The 27568-nt window shown below is 41.9% G+C and overlaps 4 protein-coding genes across 4 annotated transcripts in view; 1 reads left to right on the top strand and 3 right to left on the bottom strand.

Annotated features, from left to right (window-relative positions):
* Positions 1 to 16336, bottom strand: part of LOC128708674 (protein similar) — a 105425-nt gene extending 89089 nt beyond the window's left edge. The window contains exons 1-5 of the mRNA XM_053803652.1: positions 16260 to 16336; positions 6684 to 6871; positions 5946 to 6178; positions 5474 to 5865; positions 5285 to 5391 (exon numbers count right to left, since the gene is read on the bottom strand). Coding sequence (XP_053659627.1) covers positions 5285 to 5391; positions 5474 to 5865; positions 5946 to 6178; positions 6684 to 6871; positions 16260 to 16336 — 997 coding nt within the window. The remainder of the gene's footprint in view (positions 1 to 5284; positions 5392 to 5473; positions 5866 to 5945; positions 6179 to 6683; positions 6872 to 16259) is intronic.
* A 1604-nt stretch (positions 16337 to 17940) lies between these two features.
* Positions 17941 to 18470, bottom strand: LOC128716751 (mitochondrial intermembrane space import and assembly protein 40). Its single transcript, XM_053811364.1, has 2 exons — positions 18253 to 18470; positions 17941 to 18172 (listed from the first exon to the last, which is right to left on the bottom strand). The coding sequence occupies exons 1-2, from the start codon at positions 18468 to 18470 to the stop codon at positions 17941 to 17943; spliced, it is 450 nt and encodes a 149-aa protein (XP_053667339.1).
* Positions 18471 to 18473: 3 nt separating this feature from the next.
* Positions 18474 to 18882, bottom strand: LOC128716738 (ribonuclease P protein subunit p14). The gene is made up of 2 exons (XM_053811358.1): positions 18851 to 18882; positions 18474 to 18780 (listed from the first exon to the last, which is right to left on the bottom strand). Exons 1-2 carry the CDS (start codon positions 18880 to 18882, stop codon positions 18474 to 18476), a joined length of 339 nt encoding a protein of 112 aa, XP_053667333.1.
* An 844-nt stretch (positions 18883 to 19726) lies between these two features.
* LOC128719610 (mitochondrial 2-oxodicarboxylate carrier) lies at positions 19727 to 21411 on the top strand. Its single transcript, XM_053813237.1, has 6 exons — positions 19727 to 19888; positions 19957 to 20139; positions 20214 to 20311; positions 20379 to 20553; positions 21038 to 21142; positions 21217 to 21411. Exons 1-6 carry the CDS (start codon positions 19727 to 19729, stop codon positions 21409 to 21411), a joined length of 918 nt encoding a protein of 305 aa, XP_053669212.1.
* The last annotated feature ends 6157 nt before the right edge of the window (positions 21412 to 27568 follow it).

The following is a 27568-nucleotide window of genomic DNA, read 5'->3' as shown; positions in this document are numbered from 1 at the left end:
CTAGCAGCGACACTTATCGTGTGCAATTCGCTTAAAAATAGAACAATCCCAATTTCCCCAAAAAAAGTCAGCTCAAATATCGCAACCATTTAGCAGGAGACTTTACGACGTGCAACTAGCAGCGTGGGGGGCTTTGCTCCATTTTGTCTGCTGCAGATCGTATTTTGCACTTCGCGGTGCGTGTATTGCCCATGGTATAGAGTGCTCCAGTAACTCGATTGGATTGGCACCATTTTTTCACCATCCTTTCCTTCCTCCGCATTTTGCTTACCCTCCCTTTGCAGCATGTGCACGTGATACACTTGTCCCCCACGAACGAATTTGATTAACTTCTCCCTTCTGGCGAACGGTTACAAACGGTGGTCGATCGAATCCCACGGAAAGCTTGAATGGAACGAATCGCGCGCACCCCGCAGCGCCACGCAAATGGATACTCGAGATTCTTATCTGAAATTGTTTATTGAAAACAACAGCCTCCCTTGCGCTGAGGTACCGCCGGAGCAGAAGGGTTATTTTTACTACATTATGCAGACTACTAGCCAAACGGACCGATCCCAATCGCCGTGTCTAGGCATTCGTTACGATCAAACGGACAAGGGCCACGATCGTAAATCGCATGTGAAGTCCAGAAACCAGTTATCCAGGGTGTATGGCAACAGCAGCAATTCCTTACATTCGCAATGCTGCGTAAAGGTGGTGATGCGTAAGTGTGCACTACCAAACGAGAGCAAAAGCGATCGAAATATCATGCGATCGATTTGAACCCGACAACCTTCTCGGTCTGTTGGTGGGAGGCAGAAGTATAAAACATACGAAAACATAACACAGCAAAGGCGCACGCACACAGACGCGAGGGGCGAAGGTAAATTAATTCATTTCGCACGATGATTTATGACCGATAATGTTGTGGAGTGGAGCACCGACACAATACCCGGCTGATATTGCCACGGGTGTTTGGTGCATTTTTTGATAAATTTACTATAATCAAACTAAGATACCGCGTTTTGCCATCACAGACCCTGAGGCGACCTGGTCCGCGAAAGCCCAGATGACCCAGATGTTACGCTCCTAGCGAGCGGGCCGACTGGAAGCAGTGCTTTCGGAAAATATGTTTTCTGTACGGGCAGTGTTTTTAATTTGTAAATCAGAGTAAATGGTGAATAAATTAAGCACACTTGCACGGCTGATGACAGTTTGTGCGAGACGCAACGCGACACGTAGCTGGCAATATGCGTGCGTTGCAGGGATGGATGGAAGACCGTTGAGGCGAGTAATTAAAACAAGCTCGTCAGCAATGATCCGTCGGTGGTGTGTTGTTGTCCGCATTAGGAAGCGAGTAGGCAGCGGCAAGATACCGGCCTAACTGAGGTTAAGCGAATGCACCCATTATGCGCACCATTTGCAAAACCCCCAAGTCGTTGCGCACATACATTCGCTCGTTCTAACCATTACGCTTGGTGCAGATCAGATCAGTACTGGCGCGTAGGAACACTTGCCGTCATAATACATTTCTCACGCACCGTACCTACTGGCTTTCGACCTTAGCCATTATTATATCGATCGATTGATCCGACGATCCGATCGATTGAACTGCATCTTTCCACCGCAAAGCCCCGTCGTCGTATACTGCAGCACGTCGAAAGTCGTCCCATGTTTCATGCAGTATTGCGGGGCGTTAATGGATCATACGCACGAGATAGAGTGGTTAATCTGATTTTCGTTCGGTATGTTTAATAAATTTAGACAACAACGTCGATTACGATTATGGACTGGTGCCTCAACCAGCCAGCCAACACACTTCTTCCTTTCGGAGGCACATAAAAGCTTAACATTTTTCGCAAGGGCCCAAAGCAACGCGCGTTAATTGCTAAGCATTTTTAATTTAAAAACACAAAAATTACCCTCCTACGACCCTGGACGGACAGGGGTTGTTGCAGGGGAAGCAAGACACAAGCACCAGCGGATACTCATTAATTAAACGTTGTTTAAACTGCAATTACGTGATATCGAAACGATACGCGGTTGACACACGGAGAAGTTGCATTACAAGACAAGCGCATATTGCATAGTGCTCCGGATATTATACCAAGGTTCGTGATAGAAACAATGTACATTCATCGACCAATATTTTATTACATTTATAATTATTTTGCGACGCTAAACATGCTATCCAAATGCTGAGAGTTTGCAAAAAATAGTTTAATAATAAAGGTTTTATTAATTAAAGATATCTACTGGTATACTATTTTGACTCAAAATTAAAATATTTGAAAAAAACATATCTTCACAGCACTCCTAGTCCAGGTTAAAGCGCAAAATGGGAATTGAAGTCGTTGCAACTTCCTTAAAAGTCAAACCTATTTGGGTAATTCGAACTGTTATTTGTGCCAGATATCGCCAGCAGAACGCAATAGAAAATGTGCACAATGCAAGTTATCATTCCTCCTGAGGTGAATATGGACAGAAAAGCCAGCATCGGAACAATTGACAAAACAAAAGAAATTTCAACACAAGTTTTTGCTGTCTCTACGATTGATGCCATCATCGCTAAACCATTGGCACGTGCTCGTGATACCTTTGGCGATGGTGTTTAGGGAATTCTCATAGTTATGCTTCTTGTCCAACGTAAGCTTGATGGAATGAGTGAAAGGCAACACTGCCCGCGGTATGAAACGTTACACCTGTACCCATTTACAACTGTGCCACAAATAGCACGAGCACGCCTCGATCACAAATCGGTCGATAACAACGAAGGTGGTGATTTTTAGGAACGATGGTTTCCCTATCGCTTTGAAAACAACGCCACTACGACATTTCGCATCTGTCACGACACCACACACACCTTAGTGCTGCGAACCACCCATTTAGCTCCCCCCTTTTCGCTCTCTTTATGAGGTTAAACACGCGTCCAATGGGTAAATCTGAACACTGCACTGCGAATGGCAATTCTTCTTACGTGAGTAATTTACTTGAAACTAGGTTACACATTCCATCGAAGCATAGCGAATGAAGCACATGAAATAAATAAATATAAAAAAAAACACGCAGATGTGTGTTAAAAGCATGATCGTTGCATTGCACCACTTTTCATCTTAGTTCAACACATTTGACCCTAACTGTAGCCGATCGCAACTACGAAAGAACGTGGGTGCGTGTGTGCTGTCAATTTTTGAAAGTGATTTTTGAAACCGAACATGTGCCGGTGATGAAACGACAACCCGAAATAAGTAAAAACAAAACACTAATGCACCATGCGTCGTCAGTTAACTTAACAAAACAGTTTGATCCAATGCATCTTTGACAATATAGAAAAAGGGCTAGAAATTTTAGTAGTCTTTACCTTGAACATCTGTGTCAGTAAGCTAGATTTAGTAGGTTAAGAATACATCAGATGTCATATATGACAGTGAATACAAAAGATTAGTACTTCTAGCCTGAAATTGAACAACCCATTCAGCACATTTCTCTTTAAAACAATGAAAACTACAAAACATAATTTACATTTCCATAAAGCAATGTTAATAGACCCCAATATTTCTGACTCTGCAAAAAATTTTAACAGAATAAATGAACAAATTTGCAACCGCAAAAAGTTTCACACATCGTTGTACATACTAATTTACACATATTCAACAATGCAACATCATAAAGGTGAACCAGTGAAAAACAAAGCCCGGAGACATTAAACATTTATATGCAAATTTTTTAACAGCATTTGAACTGCATCGAGTAAATACTTTCAATCCCTAACGCAACGACGCATGATCTGCTTCGCATACACAATTTTACGCGCCAATTTCCCAGTCACTCCCAGCGCATTTTACTGCGATTTTAGACAAAGTAGAACATAAAATTCCTATATTCTCGGAATGCCTGGGGGTACACATGTACTACCAAAAGCATAAACATACATACGTTCGCTTCCACAACGGAATATCTATGTGCTGGTGGCATAACATTTTATGTACTGGAATTAATTTCATCAAATTATATGCGTTTTTATGATACCAATTTACGGTAACGTCTTCAAAGCTCACTCCGCACGATTACGCGGCCTTCACCTGCTTGGCTGTGAAATTTGTGAATTCGGAAAGAAAAACGCCAAATGAGACACCGAACATAATCATTGATCTGGTTCGCATTTGCTTCAAATGTCGCTAACATTCTTTCGATCATTTCAAGCTGTGCGAATCAGCAAACATAACGACAAAATTATACACCCTGAATCCGCTACCAATGTGGCAAGTAACGAAATTATAATCATTCTCTCTCTATGGCCCGATGGTGGCACACGGAACAAAAATCCTAACTGAAACGGGAAGCAGAAGTCACGCGTCAGGAAAAACCTGATTTTCTTGATTGTTCCAGGAGCGAATGCGAATGAGGGCGTTTACGCATCTTTACGCAACGTTGTCCAACGCCCAAAGAACAGATTCTTCAAGGAAACGAAAGTAGTTCACCAGGGCCAGTTGGTGTATTAGGCATTATTTATACTCATTCTGCGAAACTTCTGTGATGTTATCATGGTTTATTTGAACAGACTTGATCACTTCTGTTTTGCACTCCACGCTGAAGCAAATCAGTGTACTTTACAGTACAGGGAAACCTTACGGTTCGCAATAAAGTATCCTTGTCAGGTCGGCTATTAAAAACTCGCCTGGTGGTATTTGAATTTTACGACTATCTTCCGGTTGCCTTAACTTCGCTAATAACCCACGAAATCTATTAAGTCATTAAGGACGCTTTTGGCAGCTAGCGCGGGCAAACGACGGATGCTTTATATGCTGCGCAAGACAGCACGCATTTTGTGACGAGGAAACATGCATCCGAAATTTTCCCAACCACAAAGATGGTGGCATTGTCGAAGACGAAGAAGACTAAATCATGAATAAAAAAAAGATAAAGAAAGGAAAATGCAATAACCCATATCGTCACATTGGAGGCTAAACTTTAATCTGCTCCATGGAGTTTAAAAATGGCCTATTACAGAATGTCACGGAATGTTTATAGCATCCAGTTTACATAAATGACAACACGCAATCTCGCGCCTTTACTTTTCAATTAGTGGTTTGTTCTAATTTTGAAGTGAAATGGCAAATCATACAATTACACTAATTTACTATTTCTTTGATATACATGTTGTTCTGTGTCACGACAATTTCTAAACAAACTGTGAGTAAATTGTAGAAAGTTTAATCACTTACACATTGATTATTTGTTAATCTGCCAAATGTAGGACCATTGCAAAAGTTTGATAAGATACTGAAATACAAGAACTACTTACCATGCTTGAACGTAGCCATCAAATGCTCTGCATCAGTGCCATGGTGACAATCGTACAACGATTTTCCAAGCAAGTCCGAAGGCTGGTATCCAAGCAGCGAAAGCATCCTGTAAACAATTAGATTGAAAAGGTGCCATATTGTCAATAAAAAAAAGAATGATTATCCACGTCTGCTTGTTGGACACTTACATGTCATCAACGTAGCTGAACTTCATGCTCAGCGTATGTTGCGTGAGAAAAGTGCTCGATCCAAGCGGTACCTCAATGTTTGCCGGATGCGGAAGAGGACGAGCGATAGCTACCAGCTGACGCTGACCCTCCTTATCTTTACACGCAATATGACCGGTTACGTGAAGCACCTTGTACGAGGCGCTTTTGATATTGACACTGCGACCGCGGCTTGTCAGGGTGCACTTCAGCCGCAGGAAGAAATCACGATTTTCCATCGGGCGGCAATCGCTGTTCGCCACACCGTTCAGAAGCTCCGACGGTGAGTGGTGACGTCCGTTCAGGGCTTCCCGCAGCTCAGCATGGTCGCACTGATGGCTGTAATCCCAGATTGGTTGACCCATGATATCGATCTACAGCATAAGTTAATGAAATATGAAGGCACAATTATTTATGTTCGTCCGCTTTCGGTTTACACCTTTCCTCGACTTACCTGTGAAATGCCAAGGTATTCACTGACATTTTCCGAAATGTACGTTACGTCGCCATCCGCCGAGAGAATAATCAAAAACCCGTCCAAGGTTTGCAGCGCTATTGTTTCTGGTTCCAGGCCAAGAGTTTTCAGGCTCAGCTTAGTTTCATTGCAGTTAAACTCATCCATCGAATCCATTGAAACGTCGTTATCTTCCTTGACTTTGATTTTCCCTTCGGATTGCAAATCTGGAACTGAACCGTATGATCCTCGTGATTTATTGGTTTAAATGATGATTTTAACATAGAAATGTTCTATTTGCAATACCACAAGGTGATAGAGATTTCAACGATTATGATTTTGAAACTATCCCATTATTAGCATGCATCACTAGTATGCATGCCGGAAAAAATGGATTGCATGTTTCAATTTAAAGCTTATGATAATTTAAATAGAAACGCGATTCAACGAGTCGATTTTTTTTATATTTTGTGTGGCACGACCTGAAAATTGTACATTTTCTAGGTTCCGAAAAAGCCAAGACACAAACCAAATAAATGTATATGAAGCGCCACCTAGCGGCAATAGAAGAGAAGCTAACTAGCTAAAATACTTGCTGAGCTTATTCACCACGTTGAATCATGGTGAACATTTTTAAAATGTGCTTTTTTATGTTAGCCTTTAAACAGACGGAAATAACAGACAATTTTTATCGGTTGTTGTTTAATTTGCTTACCAAATTAAACATGTAATACTTACAGAGTTCCAGCATATTGCGCGCCCTGAGGAATGCGATCGATAAACGCATCACGGACGCTTTGTCCAAATGCTCGACCTCTTCTGGACGCATCGGGAGCAAACTGGCCAAATCCTGGAATATCTCCGTCTCACGCGAACGCCGGCAGCGTGCCGCATCACGAGATTTCTCCTTGCGTTTTTCATTGTTCCTAGAAGAAAAAAAAACAACAATAAATGTTTTGATTATTATTTATTATGTATACCATGTAATTTTTATTCATCTGTAAACAATGCACATTCATTAGCAAATTAGCTTATCACGCCAGGAAACCTCCTTTTGAGTACCTTCTAGCATACATCGAATTACCCACCAATTGTTATACATCTAATGTTATCAATAATTTGAAAGCTTCTAATCACCATTGCGTCCAAATCAATCATAATCAAAGGCTAAAAGCTGCCAAGAAACAATCGAAAAATTGACAACAATCTGCAATACTATTGATATGGTCGATCGGCAAGCATCAACGAGAATGATGAATTTATGAATTCCGCAAACGAAATCTGGTTTCGCTAAGCTGGTTTAACGCGTATTGTTGCGAGATACAGAAGCATTTGCAATCGATCGTGCTATTTCACTAGAAATCCCTTTGCAACAAGAAGAAAGAGAATACAATCCGTGGCAGATAATCCTAATCTGGCCCGAACAATGTTGTGGCTACTAGGAGCGGCATTGCAATAGAAGAATTTTTGACTTGCCCAGCGAGATACATTGCGTGATATCGGTGCCTTTATTGGGCTGTACCGGTGATGTGTTGATAAAAAAATAACCGCTTTAGACATAGTGTTTCTCTGCTCTGGACGAATCACGTTTCCTTATCAAACAACTTCTTCGTTTCGCGACATACGTCAGATAACAAGATAAATCGAATCAATTCACGGGTTTTGTCACAACACATTGAAGGGTTAATAAACTGTTTACGCTTATTACAATTGCTCATACCAGATGAAAAATTGAAATATGGCGTAACATTCATAAAATAATTCAAAAGTTTCTTTTCCTTCCTACAGAATATAGCCTAATGAATTGAATATTAAAAGTAAAATCGTATTTTCTAACAGAAAAATTTACTACAACTCAATTGAACATTTCAATACAACTAAAAATACAGATTCCAGCAGCTTATGTGTAAAATCCCACCGTTTCAAACGTGTCTAAGCTTAATCGGTAATTATCAGACACGCGTAACAGCACGTAGAGATTAACCCGAATCATATAGATACAGTTTATGGGGGATGAGGATGATGATGGTCAATAATCTATCGTAAATACATAAAAATCAAACTTTTATTGACAGTCAAGTGCAGGCACAAGATCCCACATACAACAATTTTGCCCACACAAAAATGTAACATTAAATGTATTTCTGTATTTCCTTATGGCAATGTACATAGTACGAGCGCAAAGTTGTTTCGATGTATTTTAAACAATAAATATTATGTACTAACCGTTTACGTCATCGTACCATGAAACCTATCAAAAAATGGATGAAGATGCATCTAAGAGATCCCCCCCGAAACATACGTTGTTTGTCTGTGCGATTGAAACATGTGATGTGCAATAAACGAATTGTTGTGAAATTCGCACGGTAACAACTCGTATTGATGTTATAAAATGCCCTGGTCAATACCCCAATTTTCACGGCTTAGCAGCAAACTTCTCAAAGTGTAGGGAAAACCCAACAGGTGGGTATGATAAACACCTATAATTTTAGATTGATGTGTAACACTACTGTATTGTTACTATGTTGTCGTTTTATACAGCAATAATCAATTGTAAAACCATTTGTGAACCTTTTTGTGATTACTAAATATGTAGCTAGTTAAGCAATACAATATCAAACTCCAACACACACCCTTGAATTTATTCTAATTAATGGCTTATTTGTGCAACACGAAGAACAATTAACAATAAATTAATCGTGTGAGTATAAATTTCGCTAACCATTACCTATTACCTATTACCAATTATCCTAACCATTACCTATTCAATGTTTGGTAATATTTGGAAGTGGGATTTGGGCTAATGTCTGTAATGTGTGTAATAATTAAACAAAAAAAAAAACAATATCAATTATTCCCGAAATTTAAAGCAGCTAAACCAGCGCTTCGTACATTTAATCTGGAACAACTAAAAACAGACCCAAATACAAATAGAGTCAGCGATATCGGATATCATTTTGAAGATGGTTATTAACAGTATCACCCGCGAAAGAACTTAAACGAAATTACCGTATCACTTTCCAGCAGACCGGTATTAGCCACTCAGCTGTACAGCCGATGTCATTGGTTATTTTGGTTGTGAAACGTTACGTCACGCTTCAGTTTTATTTTTTGTTTTTTGTTGGCGAAAATTTTGTTCGAGCAGGGAAAACACCTGCGATCCGAACCGACGTACAAATGTCACCTTCGGAACGGGGATAATGTATCTCCTGATGTAACGGGCGCGTGACAGTGGACTGATGACTGCCCCCCCCTCAGGCATTCCCGAATACATTTTGGCTCACACGTTCGACAGTAAGTTTTGGCCATCATAATATTTGTTTTTACCATTTTCTTTTCACGAAGCACGTTCATGTACATATTAGTAGCAGAACTGCTCTTGTTACTGCTGGTATGCAAGGATGCAAAAGGACCCATTAACAAGGACACATTCTACAAATAATGTTTATGTATAAATACTGCACTCAGTCAATGCAAACACTTTACTGACAATGTTCTTATGTGGTTAAAAGTATAGAACGAATTAAATGAGGTTCTCTTTGCACAACCATACGGCTGCTCCACATCCCGTACTAATCTGGGTGGGGTGGCCAATGATAGCAGTTCTCGCCCATTCCACAAATCGTTCCAGCATCCTATAACACCATCACGCGCAAATGCAAACAGCGCTAAGGCGAGATAGTGGCGTTACTTTGCGCACCGTGCTTCGTCCGGCACTGTCGACGGTTAATGGCAGGCGAAAAGCCGAAAACAACGTCTCGCTCGTCTCGCCACAGTGGCCATAAAGTGATGTGTGGACCACGAGCATGAGTAATATTCCTTCTGCCTGTACTTTGCTGCCGAGGTCCCGCGAGGCTAGAGAGTGCGTTCAAACACCGCAATCATTCGTTTGACAGCATGTTGATGTGCTGTGCTGTTTATAACTAAACAAAGCATTCGGTGGTTGCGCTAAAGGACTTCGAACTGCACTGTAAAATGATTAAATTATTCATCTAACTGCATACCACATTCAAGGTATGCAATGATGCCGTGTTTATTGAATAATTTCGTTTAAAAAAATCAAATCAAAATTGTGCAGCAGTAATACAAAAGACTTAAATAAACGGCAAACCTTCGAAACAAAGACAAAGCCAATGTCTTTGCCATTGATGGACCAAAACCATCATCAGCTCATAAAACCACATTAAGCGCTTATATACCAGCTAATCTACCAATGGACCAATCGGAAGCGACCTGCACCAATATTTGTATAACCATATAGCATGGTTATCGCTGGAAAAGCTCCAGCTTTCGACCAAACCCGAATGGTTTAGTTATCGGCCGGCAACCGTATAACACATAAGGTTTCTTACTCCCAGCTGCATGGTTCTTGGTAGGACACTATCGGGATCAAGATAATCCGCCGACGCATGCGAAACGCCACAGTACGATTGGTCGATGTTTTGGCACCGAAACCTTCATTGTATCTATACCAGTACTTCCCATTGGTTTAGCGTACCATGGTCGACGACGTACTTACATGAAATCTTCCATGTCGACCATATTGACGTAAGGACACGGTTCCTGACCATAGTACCCGTAGCAGTACGCATAGTTCCAGGGTGGTGGACCCTGACACGGTGGATAATTCGCGGCTACGTAGGGTTGCTCCAGAAATGACGCCGTACCGCCGGCAGACACCAAATTCTGCGACACGACTTCTGGTGATTTAACCAATTCGGGTCCGTACGAGGACTGTTGGTGTGGTGGCGGTGGAAGTGCCTGACAAAAGGGCTGATAAGCACCAGCGACAAGATGGTGGTTGCTGGAAGGAACGTGCGGTTGCTGATGGTGCTGCTGTTGGTAATCGTTGTTGCTACCCATTACCGTTGGCGCCACCATTTGGGATTGGTTATATAACAAGCCTGGTGATGTTCCATGTTGATGAGGTCCCAAACCTTGATGGACATTTTGGTAGGGTAATACTGCACCAGCGTTACAGCTTGCGAATGTATCACTAACATCACCCGCAAAATTACCGTCCCCAACAGGACCAGCAACAGTTCCTCCGGGATAACAGGACGCACTGTCGTAGCCTGGCTTTAGTTTATCCACATAACCCATCGTCCCCATTGCCGGGGGGCCATAAAATGATACACTTTCACAACCATAATATCCACCACCACCTCCATCGTAACCGTTGCCGGTTCCAACACCACCAACCGCATCATTAGGGTACCAATTCGATTGCATCGTCTACACACACGCGTTAAGGACACTCGAAGATGCTGTTGTACAAACAGAGGTTCGAACAGCAAACGACCTCCAAAAGACCATCAATTGAATCAATTGAATTTGCCACTAAACGCCACTAAACCAAAATCTATTTTTTATCACTTTTACACGTGGAGTACACTTGTGGCTTCCAAGCGCCAACTAAACGAAACGGAAAGCAGAAGCCTGCGAATTTAACCGACCGGCGACACCGAGCTCTGAAACCTGTCTAATCGCAATCCGATTGGCAATACTACTAATTTATAATGTTACATTATCTTGGGCACGTTAACGACGAAGTCCCGATAAAAAAGTATGCGCTACGATTACCGGGTGCCCTAGCCGGGCTCCCCTCGGGACACTCCCAGCTGGGCTTCGGGACCCCTCGTTATCGAAAACGGTGAGCGGATCTCGCGGTACCGCACTCGGATCCAGCAAACAAACAGTCAACGAACTCGGTCAGCCATTCGGTTACAATTGGTGTCCACTACCGCTACAACTTTCGGGGCAAAAACATTACTCTCCGAGGAGGTGCCACACAAGTAGGTGGTTGCGAAAGTTTCGAGCCCCGTGTCTGATAACACAACGCAAGCGGAGACTGAGCAAATCGGGTACGCAGGTACATGGGACTACCGCAGATGTAGGTGAATCGCACACAAATGACTCGGCCGGGTCGCGTCGGGCAGAACTGATTTGAGAATGATCTGCTGTATTGCGGTGCTCGTTAACTACTGAAGAAGTGCTGCTGTCCATGGATGGTTTACAGCTTTTTAAGGCAAACGAAACATTATCTGATGATAAGCGCGTGTAGTAAAGATAATTTTTGCATCCTATTACCGTGGACTAATGCACAATTGCTAAGATGGAAGAGATCAAAATAAGTAGCTGTACTAATGTACTATCCCACTAGATGAAAGATGTTTGCGATAACAAAGACAACTTTTATACATTGATGTGTTACAACTTGTAGCTAATTTAAATCTAACTTATAAAACCCTTGAAGTAGTCCTTCAAGCAGTTCCTGGTTGAAAACCATGGTCTGTTTTTTAATTCGAGTTGCTATCAGAACAAAACCTAGATTTATTAGACATCCGAGACTCAACATAACGTTAAGCTTGGCTTCAAACCTTGAATGCACCTTGTCGATCAGACTGTTCGACTATGAATCAGTCAAGCTACAGATAGTCAATTTTTAGACAAGACTGGATCTCGACATAATCGACGCAAGTTTGAATCTGTTTTGCGCCGAGATCTTCCACCTTTCCCCTAAGCTTTGGAAAGTTTAACTATGTAAAAGTATCTGTTTTAGGCAAACCATGAAATATTAGATTAACTTGAAGATATTTTAACTTCTTTTCGAAAATTCACAATAATATCATCCTTACGTTTTTATTTGATTCGCTTATTATTTTCTGTCTTAGTAATGCATAAAAGCTTAAGATAAGTAAACATATTTTTAGATGTTTAAAATTTGTTCTATGCTCCCGTTTGAGACTTTCCCAATATTTGTGCTCAGCAAATTTGAATTGGTATAACCTTCCATTTTTTACCACTGCGAATAGTAATTGACTCAATTAAAATTAATAGTACCGGGTGCTGGTGGGTTTGCAGAAACGTTGATTTTCACAGACACATCATCAATCGCGTCGTCGACGAACGCATCTTGGTCCCCATCGAACGACACCCGTCCGGCCGCTTTATCTGCTTGTCAAGCTGCAAACATTAAACGGCCCGAACCAACCAGTTGCTGCGTTTGTTTGCGTGCATGCACACTGGAAAACAATGATCGCCCGCTCTCCCGCGCTTCGCATAATTTTGCATACACATGTATGAGATGTACAAATGTGCATGTATAAAATCGACCCAGCAAATCAATTCAAACGATGATGCCACGGTGTCGAAGGTCAGTGAAGCCAAATGGACCAATCTTTCCATTTACAACTTCCTTGGCGCTCCGGTGTTGAATCGATCTGTTTTCTTCATTCTTCATGTAAATAGCACTGTGTGATGAAGAAAACGCAACACAACAAACACGATCGCGTTGAGTCTCGAGATCAAAATTCAAAATTCTAGTGATACAACATACGAATGTCACTACACTTTACAACTTGAGCAACGTTGGATTTTCCCAGATGAATTATATCCGTATTCTATGACGTCTTTTACCCATGCCATAAAGCTCCGTTTTTGCAACGATTCGCTTGTGAAAGGTTCTGTTCGAGAGAATTGATTTCAAATCAGTGCACGTACAATTACTACGCACACTGCATCCCAAACAATCGTTTGCAGCAGGTATGGTATAAAAAACATATACAAAACTTCCGGCGATGATGAATCATGGGTATCGATGTTGGTATATTTTTTACCTCTCATTATTGCACACTGATCATCAAAAAGTGCTGTGCCTTCAGTGTATGTCTAAGAGTATTTTTCTGATGTTTGTTTATAGACTATTGTTGTTTCTTTTATGTTTTTTCTCATCAATAATATCAATTGGATTCAGATGTATAATATTTATTGATTTATATATTATAATTATAACGGCTCTATTATTAGTCCCATAATGACGTCATGGAGTACAAATTTCTCAAGGCATTTCCTCCTTGTCTACTGCCTTATCCCGAGTATGCTCGATTGTCAGATATATAATACTTCAATGGAAAAAAATTCAAAACATCCATCATTACCCAGCGTCAAAATAAAAGCCATATTTAAACATAAATTTAAGCTGACGTAATAGAGTCGGTAGTCTTATCATTCGTCTGAAACTTGACCTGAAAACCTGAAAGCTGAGCGTAATCACATACTGCGTTGACCCGACAACAATCATGCACCGAACTTTGTACGATCTGTCGAATATTTTCGAATGTATTTGGTGCCTAATTACAACAAGATGAGTACACAAATTGTCAAACTAGCGCGACTTTCTCTTGGCATTTTGTGTACCTCCGTGATCACTTAACTCCACGAAACTAAATGATTTGGCGTATATTTTGCAGCACTAGCTAATATTCGGTTTAATAGCGAATGTGAATAATTTGACATGTTTTATTTGTTATAACAAAACGAAACCCTTGAACACGTTTATAACAAATAAAAATGTAAGCATAAATATGTAGTACATTTGAATGATTATGCAAAAGATAAGCTCAGTGTTATCGGTTATCAATTTTAGATGATATTTGGGTGATCATTAATTGGCAATTGCGGCAATTGGCAATTGGCAAAATTAAATAAAAAAGGCTCTATTAATAAAATTCGTACTAGCGTCGTTTAATCCGTTTGTTTCCAAAACCATGGCATCTTCTTTGAATTGAGCCAAGAACAGAACACTTACGGATATGCATACGAATATTACTCACGTACACGAGTGCACTTAACAAAAAGTTGTAATAAATGCTATACAAAGAAATAAGCATCTGCTAATGTGACCGCGCGTGTGATGTTGATGGCGCAGGAACGGAATGCCCACGGCTAATCACACCGGTTCAACAGGTTCAACAACTTTAAAATGTCGTTTGTCGGTCGTTGATGCGGTGTTCGCCCGCACATTCCGAACCGATAGATCGGAACCGACAGAATTTCCGTGGAGTCCATGCACCTTGCTGTCGAGTGCCGACTGTCGTGTCCAGGACACGAAGTGGTTTATGCGGTGGAATCTTTCTTACCGAAGACAAGTCCCTAGGACTGCGCATGCATCCATCGCACATGGAATATTTCGTTCGGGACGCCATGGGTGTTATCGAAAGTGAACGTCAAAACAAAGCCCTGCAACGTAACCATCCACATACCTTGTCTGCTTCCCTCCATGGTATTCCTGAACCTTGACAAAAATAGGACACACGAGGAAGTCTTTGGTGCGTAAAAGGAAAACTATTGGTGGATAAAATCAATATTTTCTATCATTTATTACGCATTATAAAAGCTCATCTATGCAGATGTAACAAATGTTCTCCACTTTTCATTGGAACAAGGTATTATATTGTAATCTTCACAAACTTACATCATTGAAGAATATAAAAAACTACCTTGAAGTAAAAATTTGGTTTGTTGGTATTGGTTTGTTATTCCTGCTATGAAGTGTCCCCAGGAACACATCATCGACCGTGCTTGCTCCGTACCAAAGGTGATCTCGTCTAACGATTGCTAGTACACGCTTGAAGTAATCAGTGCATGCAATTAGTTCTCCTTCATTCGACCCTATCCAGAAGGGACGTCCGGCATACAAACGTTTGCCCGACCTACAAAACGGTTCGTTTCGAGTTTGTTGCGTGGTAATTATCACTAAGTACTGGTTGGGTTCTCTTTTTTGCGCGCCTTTTTTATCGTATCGCGTTATATGGCGGTGCAATGAATCAAATATGCTTACGCATGTGATAAATTGCCTTTAATGTGATAATTTAATTATCTTCTAAATTAATGTATTTTTTGTTAAATGATCCTCTGAACGTCTCAGAATCTAAAAATTCAAATAGAAAACAGACAACAATAATTGCCTGCCACTAACATGTGACCATTAACGTCAAAAAACAAGGTTCGGGACATTAGTTTTGGACGATTGCAACAGAGACGCGATCCCACGCGATCGAGAGCAATCCGACCAGAAATTTAGGGTGATCGCGCAATTGAGCATCGAAAGGATATGCTACTATGATGCTGCCGCTTGTTTGCTCAGTCATATGAATAACCTCCAACACGACAAACTCCGAAACGGAAAACATGCTCTGCCCCCTATAGGGTTGCTATGGTGAGACTGACTGCTACTCTGACCGTGCTGGTGACATTGAAATATAGAAAATGTAAGCTACTAGAGCATCATAAAGATCATAAAGAAATGAAAAAAGACAAGGGTAATTATAAAACCTTTCGTAAAAAATATTCCAAATAATGCATTCGAAAATATTAATTTTCGAGGATAGCTTTCACATGATCTCGTGATGCACACCACTTGCTGCACAAGAAACGCAAGACGAACTCGTTCAGGTCGTTCAGTTAAGACTCCCCTCTTGAGTAACCTTTTTGGCCAGTTTTTCAAGTTTTCGATTGAATGTTTTGTCTTACCTTCGCTTCTCTTTGACGGGCTTCCCTGCCTTGCCCGTTCCGTTAGCCTCCACCACTTTCGGCGCTGTTTTCGTCATCTTGCTGACCCACAGCACCCCACGATATGTTTTGCAGGAGATGGTTCTTCTCTACCCGTTATCAATTTCGTTCCCTTTTGGTAGTTGTCTCGAAACGTTTCGGCAAAAGGGTTATAGTTGCAATTGGAAATGAGAACAGACACGACGGGGCTCCGCACTAATGTTTAACAATTATGCTAATAGAGGCAATACTTTCACGCACATTCACACCGTACACATTAAACCAACACCGAATCTTACTTCCGAAATGGAACACACGCACTGTTGATTGTGTTGTTGCTGAGTGTTGTTTGCGTTACGATGCGCTTTCACTCACTCAAACCCACACACCAACACACGGATTCACTCACTCACAACCCTGTAACTGTGTGTCACGACGGCCGTGCTTGTTGTTACGAAATCACGCACCTTTTTCTTCGCACCGCCAAAAACACCAAAATAAACACACGCACGATGGTCTCACACACGAAAGAAGAAGAAGAAAAACACACACCACAAACAGTCCACTACGTTACGCGTTTAAAGGTATCGTTTTGTAGGTTTTTTTTTTGTTTTGTTTCACGATTCTCACTCAACGTCACGGGCACAATCAGCTGCCTCGCGTTCGACGGCCACAAATCCAAAATAAATCGTTCTGTCTGGCTCTGGCGACTGGTTTTCCGCACCCCGAACGCACTGTTCCGCTTACTCCTGCTGCGTTGAACGGACGGGCGCACAGCAACAACATCGGTCGACGGAGGGGGCCTGGGTGGGTTTATGCTGCTACCAATGGCTACTGGATGATGGATGAAGCTACGAATGGTCGAGATGTAGGGTGCGTAATTGCAGTGATAGCTTCTCGCATATGCACTTTGCCACCGCACGCTAACCTCATTGATCCGATCCGCGGTCTAAATGGTTTACCGACGTTCCAGAAGGTGCTAACCGCAGGGGAAAATCGTTCTAAGCCAGAATCTTGCCGTAGACTGCTATCACCACCAGAAGGTTACGCTTGTTATTGATGAGCAGTAGGCACAGTAAACCTTGAATATCTTGGCCAAACGACATAGGCCAAAATTACACGCACCGACTTCGATGCACTTTCCAGAGATCTGCCACAGTAGTTATTTGAAGTTAAGAAGCATTCGATAACGCACGTATTGCCAAATTATTGCCCCTTTTTGTATACATAGAACTTTACCATCACTTCACTCGATCAACTAATTTCACAAAATATCAAAAACATCTATCTTTTAACGAAACTGCTGTCAAACCCAAATGTCTTTTGACGAAAATGTCAAACATTGCAGATTTGAACGAAAACGTCACAAATTTGCTTGTTTTAGCAAACAAAAATCAGGCTCGGTTGTTCTGTGAAGTTTTATTTACAATTCTTGCAATAAAAATAACGATCTATTTACCATGTGATAGCGTATATATTTTTTGATATTATTACCTAACTATGAGACAACGGAGAACCAGTCAGGATGATGAAAGATTTGCTCGATATGATGCAATTTTCGTCTATCTCGTGATTGACTCTGTCTACGAATGCAATGAATTTAAATAATTTTTAACGTAACTATCGCACTACATGCGTATATTTTTTAAGTTTCTAATACAAATTAGTTTGCTTTTGTGGCTACGGCTTTCGATTCGCTTTCCGTCTTAACAGGCGCGTTATCGACATCATCTTCCTCCTCGGCTTCGTCCGCTATCATGCTTGCCACGCCGGCCCCATTCTCATCGTCTTCTTCCTCGTTAAGGTTTTGTTTGTACACACCAGGATAATTACGCATACACTCGTTCATCGTGCTAAACGCTTCGTAGCAGTCCGATCCTTTCGGTTGAGCTTGGCTGCAATGGAAAGATTGTGTGATATTAGCTTACACAATTTTCTGCTCAGAGAATGCCTTTGCAAAGCTGCAAAATGTTACCTGTAATGGAAACAGGAAAATGCCTCCCGGAACTCATTGCCACACGGGCCGATGGCCATTCCACCGAGGCATGGACAGTTCCAGTTGATATCTCCATTTTCCAATATCAAACCGGGACGTGGGTCTGATTCCGGTAGCTCCACCTTGCTCGGGGTGGCATGATCCTCCTTAGTTGCAAATATAACCTTATCCTTTCCGTAGCTTTTGCACAGCGACATGATTCACTCGATAGTCTGACTTGCGAAATCCAAATGAGTTTCCACCAATGTAAGTAGAACCGGCGACACTTTCTTCACCTGGAAATTGCACGGCACTCCTTGATACTCTCCTATCAGGGTGATGGCAGTTCGCAGCTTTCCGTAAAACTCTTTTGGAACTCGAAGAATAATGCGCTGTCGTTGTTCGTCGAACTTTAGTAAATCCACCTCGGTTTGACCGCCAATTTCTCCGAATATTTTCGTCAGCGAATGGTCTATGCTGGATTTCAGGTAGAGTGCGGATAGCTGGTTCGGCTTCTTCGCAAGTTTGCTGTAAATTATGCGAAAAAGAGTCTCGTTTTAAACTGCTTGCACACCATTTGAGAAAGCCTTTTACTTACATTTCAACATCAAAATATATGTATCCACTCATAATATAACCATGCTCAAGCCGCTTAAAATTAATGTGGTTCACCGTGAAAGCATGTTTTGTATGTTTTGATCCAACGATTATGAAACACCACCAGGCTGGGTAACTTCAGAGCTGTCAAAGCCAAAATGACATATTGGTTCCAGCAGGGCTTTCCATGTGGGCAAGTAATTATTGTAGAAAACATTTCATTCTATACATGAAACTCAAGCGTTGATAGCATTTTAAATTCGTTTCAAAGATTTAGTAACGATATCAAAACGTTATTGAAAATTCTCGATGCTACAAGCAAAAAGGACGGCATATCTTGCAACAAGAAAACAATATTGCGGCTCAAACAGCTGTTTCACGATGAGCCGCTGTAAACGAACTCCGTATCAAAGGTAAACAACATCAATCCTTCTATCTTCCACTCAGCAAATAGCGCTCCGCGTCTCTGGTCAAGAAGCATTCGGTTAATTTGGAGACGGCTTTCGGTGGTTCGCACAAATACGGTGACCTTAAACAGAGGTCAATTGGTGTTTAGCACATCCTCTCCAGTGTGTTGTCCAGAATATGTGGAAATATTAAAAAGAAGTAAATGTTTTCTTCAGTGCATATGCCACAATATTGCAAGCGTTATCGTGAACGGTGAACGTGCCCTATTTTCAGATTTATTAACTCCCATCTGTTCCTGATAAGCGTCACACCGATACCTAGCGTCGTGGTAAGAGCCCAATATGGAATAGAGAAAGGCAATTACTGACGATAGTTTCTTTACCATTTACAGATATTCATTGCTCTTTTGGAAGAAATTTCCTCAGGGAACAACTGAAATTCAACTCCATTAGCAGCCCCTACACCAACGATGCCTTCGGATGTGAAAGAGTTCCTGCGTCAAGCGGCAATGCAAGTTGGCGCAGGTGGATCTGCCGGTTTTGTAGAAGTGTGCATAATGCATCCGTTGGATTTGGTCAAAACGAGACTTCAACTGCAAGCCAGCCCTAGTGCGGGTGCGGCAAAATCGACTGTAAGTATTTCACAAACAACCACTAGCATGGTTTTCTGCTTTACTGGAACGATTCTTACCGATTGCAGACGTATTACAATGGCGTATTCGATTGTATCCGCAAAATGGCCAAAACCGAAGGAGTATTTTCGCTGTACAAAGGCATCCTGCCTCCGGTGCTGGTCGAAACGCCCAAGCGTGCGGTGAAATTTTTAACCTTTGAGCAGTACAAACGCTTCTTCATGTTTGGATCGGACAAACCAACGCCCCTAGTAAGTGTTCACTCAACGCGTCGTGCCGTTCTTCTTAAATGCGCCGTGTTCAAAAATGAATTTTCGATTTGTAGACATTTTCCCTGGCTGGTCTGGGAGCGGGCGTTACCGAAGCGATTCTTGTAAATCCATTCGAAATGGTGAAAGTTACCTTGCAAGCAAACAAAAACAAGTAAGCTATCGCAACTTCCATGCGTAAATAACATCAATTAAAAATTTATTTTGTTGTCACCTTTCAGGATGGGACAAGTACCAAGTACGTGGGCTGTTACGAAGCAAATCATCAACGAGTCCGGTTTCGGGTTGAATGGGTTGAACCGCGGACTTACTGCCACAATCGGACGAAACGGTGTGTTCAATATGATCTACTTCGGCTTTTACCATAGCGTGAAAGGCATCGTTCCGGAGTATAAGGTACATCTTCGAATATTCATCGGTATTAGATACCTTTTTGCTGACCGTCAGTATTAATCTATGTGACGCACATTTCGTCCATTGCATTATCGACATAACCATATGCTTCATTCTCATCTGTTTCATGTTTCGTCCGCTCTAACACAACAGCCGCCCTTAGGGTATGGTTAGGGAGAACTGGTAAGTGGGTAGCTTGGTTTTCTTTTTAATGTCAGTGATACAGTTTGTAGCTTACCTTTCCTCATGGGCCCGTTTTGTTTCTAGTGCGCTAACTTGATGTTATGTTTTATCCGCTTGAATGATTTGCATTGTCTGTGTTGTTTGTTGGCTTACCTTAGCTTTACGTAATGCTTAAATTGTGTCTCACATCACATACTTCTTTAGTCATAATTCCCTCGACAGTGTAATAATTACATTCCGTTCTATCAGTTCTATATTAAATCGTTTATTTAATTTTACTTCACAACTTCACACAATTTATCAGGATCCTGTGCAAGAATTCTTACGTAAGGTTGGTATCGGGTTCGTTAGTGGAACACTAGGCTCGATCGTGAATATTCCTTTCGACGTGGCAAAGTCCCGAATTCAGGTTAGTAAAACGGGTGTAAACCTTACCGGGGTGCACCAGAATAACCCTCTTTGCTTTATTGCTTTCTTTCTCAGGGACCTCAACCAGTTGCGGGGCAGGTGAAGTACCGTACCACATTCGGCTCGATGGTCATCGTTGCTCGTGAGGAAGGATTTGCGGCACTGTACAAAGGGCTCACCCCGAAAGTGATGCGTCTCGGGCCGGGTGGTGCAATTATGCTGGTAGTCTACGACTATGTGTACGCTTTTCTGGACGATCGCTTCAAGTAAATTGCGCAACGCGCAATCGTAACTCCGACCAAGGGGATCGCAATCATTCAAACAACAAACATACCATTAGATAGTGCAGATGTTTCCTTCTATAGTTACTTGTTTTGCATTTAAAGCTTGTTACAAATGGCATTTATTTACATACTCGGGTGCGTTTTATAATACTATACATCATTTTTCGGAGTCATTTTCTTCACTTGAAGGTCATATCTTAAAGAGTATTGTATTGTCGAATTTATACAACAAAAATTGTATTGATCCAAATTCTAGCAAACATAAAAGTTTTCTGGGGAGAAGAAAATTAATTGAGAAATAACATGAAGCGTAATCACATTTATTGGATGTGTAATTTTATTAAACATTTTGTACAGTTGCACTAACATCACATTCAAACACACTTCTGCTCAAGTTGATAACAATGGAGGGGAATATAATGCTCACGCCCGTTGCCTTTCTTTTCCCACAAATGATTTGTTCCACGTCCGATGATTTCTATTTACAAATGTTGTGATGAGGTGATATTTTGAAGCATAAACTCCCCCCTGATTTACAAACAGTTCCATTTCCTAATGAATTCACCTAGCTGGCGGGTGTGTAAAATGTACGAAGTACACACCTCCCGTCGTTAATATCGGCGTGCCCGATAGTTGCCAAAGGACTGCACCTGATAGGTTGAAGCGGCCGATTCCGTATCATCATGGTACGTAACCAGATCGTACTGATTATCGTGCAGTTTCACGCGGCTGTGCGATTTGGGCTGTGAATCAGCCCCCGACTGATAGTACAGTCTGTTGTCGTACAATGGCTGATTGCTCGGGTAGCCTAGGCTGTGGTGAGCGGGCAGCGCTTGCACTTGGAATGGCGACGCTAGTGGGAATGAGTTCTGGGCCGGGATGAACACATTGTTGCCAAAGTATTGCTGCGCCGGGAAGGCATGCTGGAAACCGGCAGCTCCGTGCCAAATGGCTGGCTGGACATAGTGCTGATAGCTCACCAAGGGTACTGGCGTTGGTTGGAAGCTTTCATCTCGCGCATCGTTTCTAGCGCTGAGGCTCTGATCGGACAGCCTATTCACAGCCTCCGGATCGATGGGCGATTCGTCACTATTGCTAGAACCTTCCTGCGATGGTTGGTCCGTCGTTGGAGCACTCGTACTCGGCTGCTCTTCCGCTTCAGCAGAAGTAGCCGGAGTTTCTGACGCTTCCAATTCCACCGCCTCAGTTGGCGCTATCGGTTCGGTCGGTGTTGTGGTCGTAGTAACCTCCTCAGTGGTGGTGGTCGTACTGGCGGTAGTAGTTTCCTCCGGTTCGTGCGTAGTACTCAGAAGCGATACACGTGTCGGTTCCAAGGATTCCGCTTCGAATGCCGCACTGAATGGTCGCGCGATCTTCTGCGGACGATCATCGATCCACGTTGGAAGATCGTGCTGGAGCGTTGGCTCTCGTACGGGCGTTACAGGTTTCGGCTTTTGTCCACTACCACCGGAAAACTTCCCCGCCGAAGCCTTCAGAATGTTCGTCAGCGGTAGCGAGAACACATTGTCCTGTTTCGGTTCAATCTTCTTCGTACCACCGCCACCGCTTAGACCGAAAAAGTGCACAAAATGGTTGACAAGAAACTGTACCGTTCTTCGATTTCGGCGAAGAATAAGTTCCTGCTCGTCGGCACGATCACACACAGCACTAGGGATCAGGGTGGCCACCGCCACCAACACGCACACCAACAACACGGCACACTTCATCGTGAATGAGTTCTTCTAAGTCTATCGGCAGCACTTCCACCTACTTTAACCCATCAAAATGGTACGTCCAAATTGCACGGATCACCGTCCGATCCGGAGCACGGTCACAAGTGAACTGATTAAACTACTTCCAGCGCCCTTAGCTTATTAGAATGGTTCCTTCAGCCGGTCGGGTTCCCCATCGGCGCTGACCCGACCGAGTGCACTGTCCATCCGAATCATTTCACTGGTTAAGGCCCACTTTTCAGCGTTTACCACCGTCTACCCTCGGCATATTCCCCAACATTCCCTCGCGTACGATCGTGGCGACCCCCCTTCTCGCGTGAGTCGCGTGTGCGAGTTTTTGGATTATTTTTATTGCTTGTGGTTCGTTGTCGGGTTTTTTTTTGTGTTTACTGTTTTCGACGGAAAGTAAAACCCCTCGCTCGGTAATGTATCATTAAACCAACCGGTGTAGTGTGTCTCTCTGTCACCGGGCGCTTAGAGGACGCCGGAGCAGCATAAGATCGCGAACCGGACCACAAGAGACCTGGCGGGCCTGTACCTGCCCAACCAATTTCGTACAAAGTGAAAAGTTTGCGCACGCACGTAAATCGTGCGCGTGTGTGTGCTAGAAGGTAATATGATAATTCTTCCATCCCGTTTATGCACGGCCTGTTCGTAGTGAAACATTATTCTTTCATGCTGCTGTAAGAACATGGGCCAGCATGGGCGTATACAGCGGCGCAAAAGTCGAAAGTTGCACCGGTTCGGACAAGTTCTACGGCGTGCAATGCATGACAAGAAGTTTGAAGCTAAACTTTTTGAAAGAAACAAACTGTCCTATGCAGAATGGAAGCGTTTTGGAAGAGGTTTACCGCTTTACAAAACGTGTTTTGGTGCTGTTTCGACCCGTTGTAAAATCGTTCGTCTAGTCTACAGAATGTTTTTGCGAAATATGCTGTACTATTTGCATGTATATTTGAAATATGCAATTGAACGAATTTGTCACGATGCAATCGATTACTAAATCGAAAGAGTTACTTCTCTTTTTTTATTACGATTGGTGTAGGTTTGTTAAAGCCACTTTGAGTTGCAAAACTCAGGACGAATGAAGTGCAACTGCAATGTTTTTATATTACTTAAATTAGTAAAAAGTTAGCATTTAATTAAAACTTTTCGCACTGGATGCAGAAACAGCTAGAAATAAAGCGTAAAGCTACCCCAAACGTTCCACGCCACCCGACTTTCTTCTATTTGATTTTGCTTGCCAAACGAACAATTTATAGGTCAGCAAACACATAAACCAACCAAGCTTTAAGGGATGCGTTGTTGTTTTTTTTGTTTTGGGTGTGCTTGTGTGCAGTCTTTAAGAGCTGTATTACATCATCGCCAAGCTCGCCGCTACATGATCCTAATCCACGTCTGCTGCAAGTAATTTGGACAATATTTAATTGCTTCTGTTTGCTGGTCGGGAGTCTTTTTTTGTTGTTGTTAATCCCCAACCACTGAGATAAGATGCTTCAAATAAGAAACATAAAACAATGATGTTAAAAAATCTTACTGTTAAGATTTAATAATCTGGCACCATTTTAAAAGTGTTTATTACTTAAAGTAGATGAGTCATGATTTTGTTTCTTTTTATCTCTGCTAGTGTCAGCGACACATTTGTTAATGGTTCTACTCATGTCATGGTACTAAATGCAACATTCACTTCTATGAGCACTTTTTTGCTGCCTGAAAGCCGTGGGACGTCTTAAAACCAAAGACGCTAGACAATGTGCAGAAGTTTAAATCGTTCTTAATAGTACCTCCGTATTGTCCTGTTCGGTGGTTATTATAATTTGAATCGTTTAGTGGTGTAAACAATCGCGATAGATTTGAACTCACCTCTACTTAGTGGATTTAGAAAGTGAATGTGGGGCGTACAGCAGCGTTTTAATGTATCTCTATGTTCTACCATCACCTTCGGCAAGTGCAACCGAAAGAAGGTTAATTCTTTCATATACGCTGCGTGTTTGTATTGTGGGCTTTGCTAATTTAAGATCACACACGAATTCAGATTATCACACCAGGCAGGCCCCCAACGAGGGTGAAACGAAAGGTGTCGTTATGGCTTTTATTCTATTATTTTGCAAATGTTTCGTATTGCATATTATATTTTTGTTTTGTATTTAATTTTCTTTAATATTATCAAAAATTAACAAAATAAAAGTATATTTTTTGTAAACTTTGTTTATGATTTTTATAAGTAGCTCACGTTCTGGCGAAATAAATTGTTAATAAAATGATTTAGATTAAAGCAATCCACTTAACACCTGCATGGTTTCTTAGTGTAACGCATCAAAATTGTATTAACCCGGAATACTTTTCGCTTCACCCACCAAACAGTTCCCAAACGCCTAGCGAAGCCGGTCAAAATGCACGACCCGGGCCGCGGGCATATGCCGTGTGTGATGGATCGGTGCAAGTGCATTGCACGCGGGCGTCCACAGCTCACGAGTCCCACCCCGTCACTGGGGAGCACCATTTGGATCCGGTTTTTACACTAAATTCATGGTCAACTACCAGCCGATCGACACCGACAGCCGGTGTTGGGTTTATGCTGTTTTTTTTGCTGTTGTTGTTGCTGTATTTTATCTACACTGCCCTGTAGAACTAATTTCGGTGCTCTGAATAAAACGCTCAGATCAAATCACTACGCGGCCCTGAATGTTTATTCGCCGTGATGGATATCAGTTTTTTTTGGGCATACACGGGTTTGTGGTTCCGTACCAGATTGAAGTTAAGACACCGGTAACTTTCACACAAGTTTACTGGTAAAACAAAATTAGTTGCAGAGGAAGAAAACGTTCCAAATGAGAATGCGTTCTGTCGCGGTGCCGTTTCCTTTCGTACGGTCACCCAAACAGCAAGGACTCGTTACAGTGACCCTGAATGCACCGGTACACGTCCCTCAAGCAGGGCAGAAATATGGGTATCGTTGGTGTGCAGGGAGTAGCACATGAGTCACGGTACGGTTCGGGCAAATTCAACCAGCGCACAGCAACGAAAGTGAAAGCATGGACGAATTTTCGTTTTTGAACGATTGTTTCTTTTTCTTCGCCCGGACTTCCATCCCGCTAACCCTGGATGTATATTTGACAAACGAAAGGCAACGGAAGGCGATAGCGTTTTATGGTTAACCAGGGTTGATACCTTTCCGTTCAGGCTTGTTCTGATTGGTTTCAATGGTGCAACGTTACCGGCCCGTGGAAAGATATAGTACGTTTGTTCTGAAGCTTCAAGGATTTTGAAATACGCCCGGGAACGGCTTGCTCTCCATTCCGATGCACCATACAACGTGAGGGCAATTAAATTTTTGGTTTTTCAATTATGTTTTGCATGTGACTGCAAGGTCCTTAGCGGCTTAAAATAGCTAGGAATAATGATTTACTGTTAATGTAGTCCAAAGGAAGTCATTCTTATAACTATTGATTTACTTTATGGCTTAGCAGAATAATATGTAATAAACCATATTGCAGTTTTGATGAACAACAAAAGATTAAAAATCTTCAAATAGTACACAAGGAAATAGTTAAATGAAAATTTGAGTAATGCACAGCAGAATAGATATTGTAATATCGACAAGAACAACAACGTAGAATGAATAAAAAAGTTAGTCAGTCTAGAACTGTAAGCTAGAAAGCACGCATTTTGCTTAGGTTATAGCAATAGTGGCCAGCAATTTTCTGGGAGTAATGATCCAATCGTCATAAAAGTACTCAAGAAATGAGGGAAGGCCAATATATTAAATTTGGTTCTTACATTTTAACACTTTGCGGTGAAACCTCAGAGGATATTGTACATTTCATGTGAAGATGTACAACAATTCAGTAATCGAGACAACGCAACGGACACCGAAAGATCCCAACTTCTTATTGTTCTCTGGAGAAATTATTGTACAATGTTTAGAAATGATTTTGATATTATCATGAATCAGCAATAAGGTACAAATTTAGCAAGCTTTCTGGGAAGGATCATCTTCGACAAAGAGCTACAATGAAAGTCTCAAAGTGCTGCATGCTTCTCACGAGCCGTACGCATGCCGATCACTGGCTTAGACTGATTGATTGGATTTCATAGGACATTCCAACTCAACCCAGCAGATGTCTCCGTTCTTCTATAAAGGTTCTATAAAGTGTTCCTCAAACGATAGGATCGCTTCCTCAAACGATAGGAGGTCTAAGGAGTCTTCTTGATAGAAAATACTCAAAATCCTTTATGGTTCGATCAAACCTAAGATTATACAGTGATTTATACCTTTATGCGACTCTGATGATTTGTCCCTCCTTTAAGCCCTACAAGACATGAGCAAAACAAGGCTTGAGGACAATCCGAAGAATGTAACTCTAAGATATTAAGATCACTTGAAAAAATAGCTCGTTGAATACGTTA

The sequence above is a fragment of the Anopheles marshallii genome, chromosome 2 (genome assembly GCF_943734725.1).
Source record: "Anopheles marshallii chromosome 2, idAnoMarsDA_429_01, whole genome shotgun sequence".
Classification (NCBI taxonomy): domain Eukaryota; kingdom Metazoa; phylum Arthropoda; class Insecta; order Diptera; family Culicidae; genus Anopheles; species Anopheles marshallii.
The sequence above is the reverse complement of the archived record's forward strand: the minus strand, read 5'-3'. Positions and strand labels throughout refer to the sequence as shown.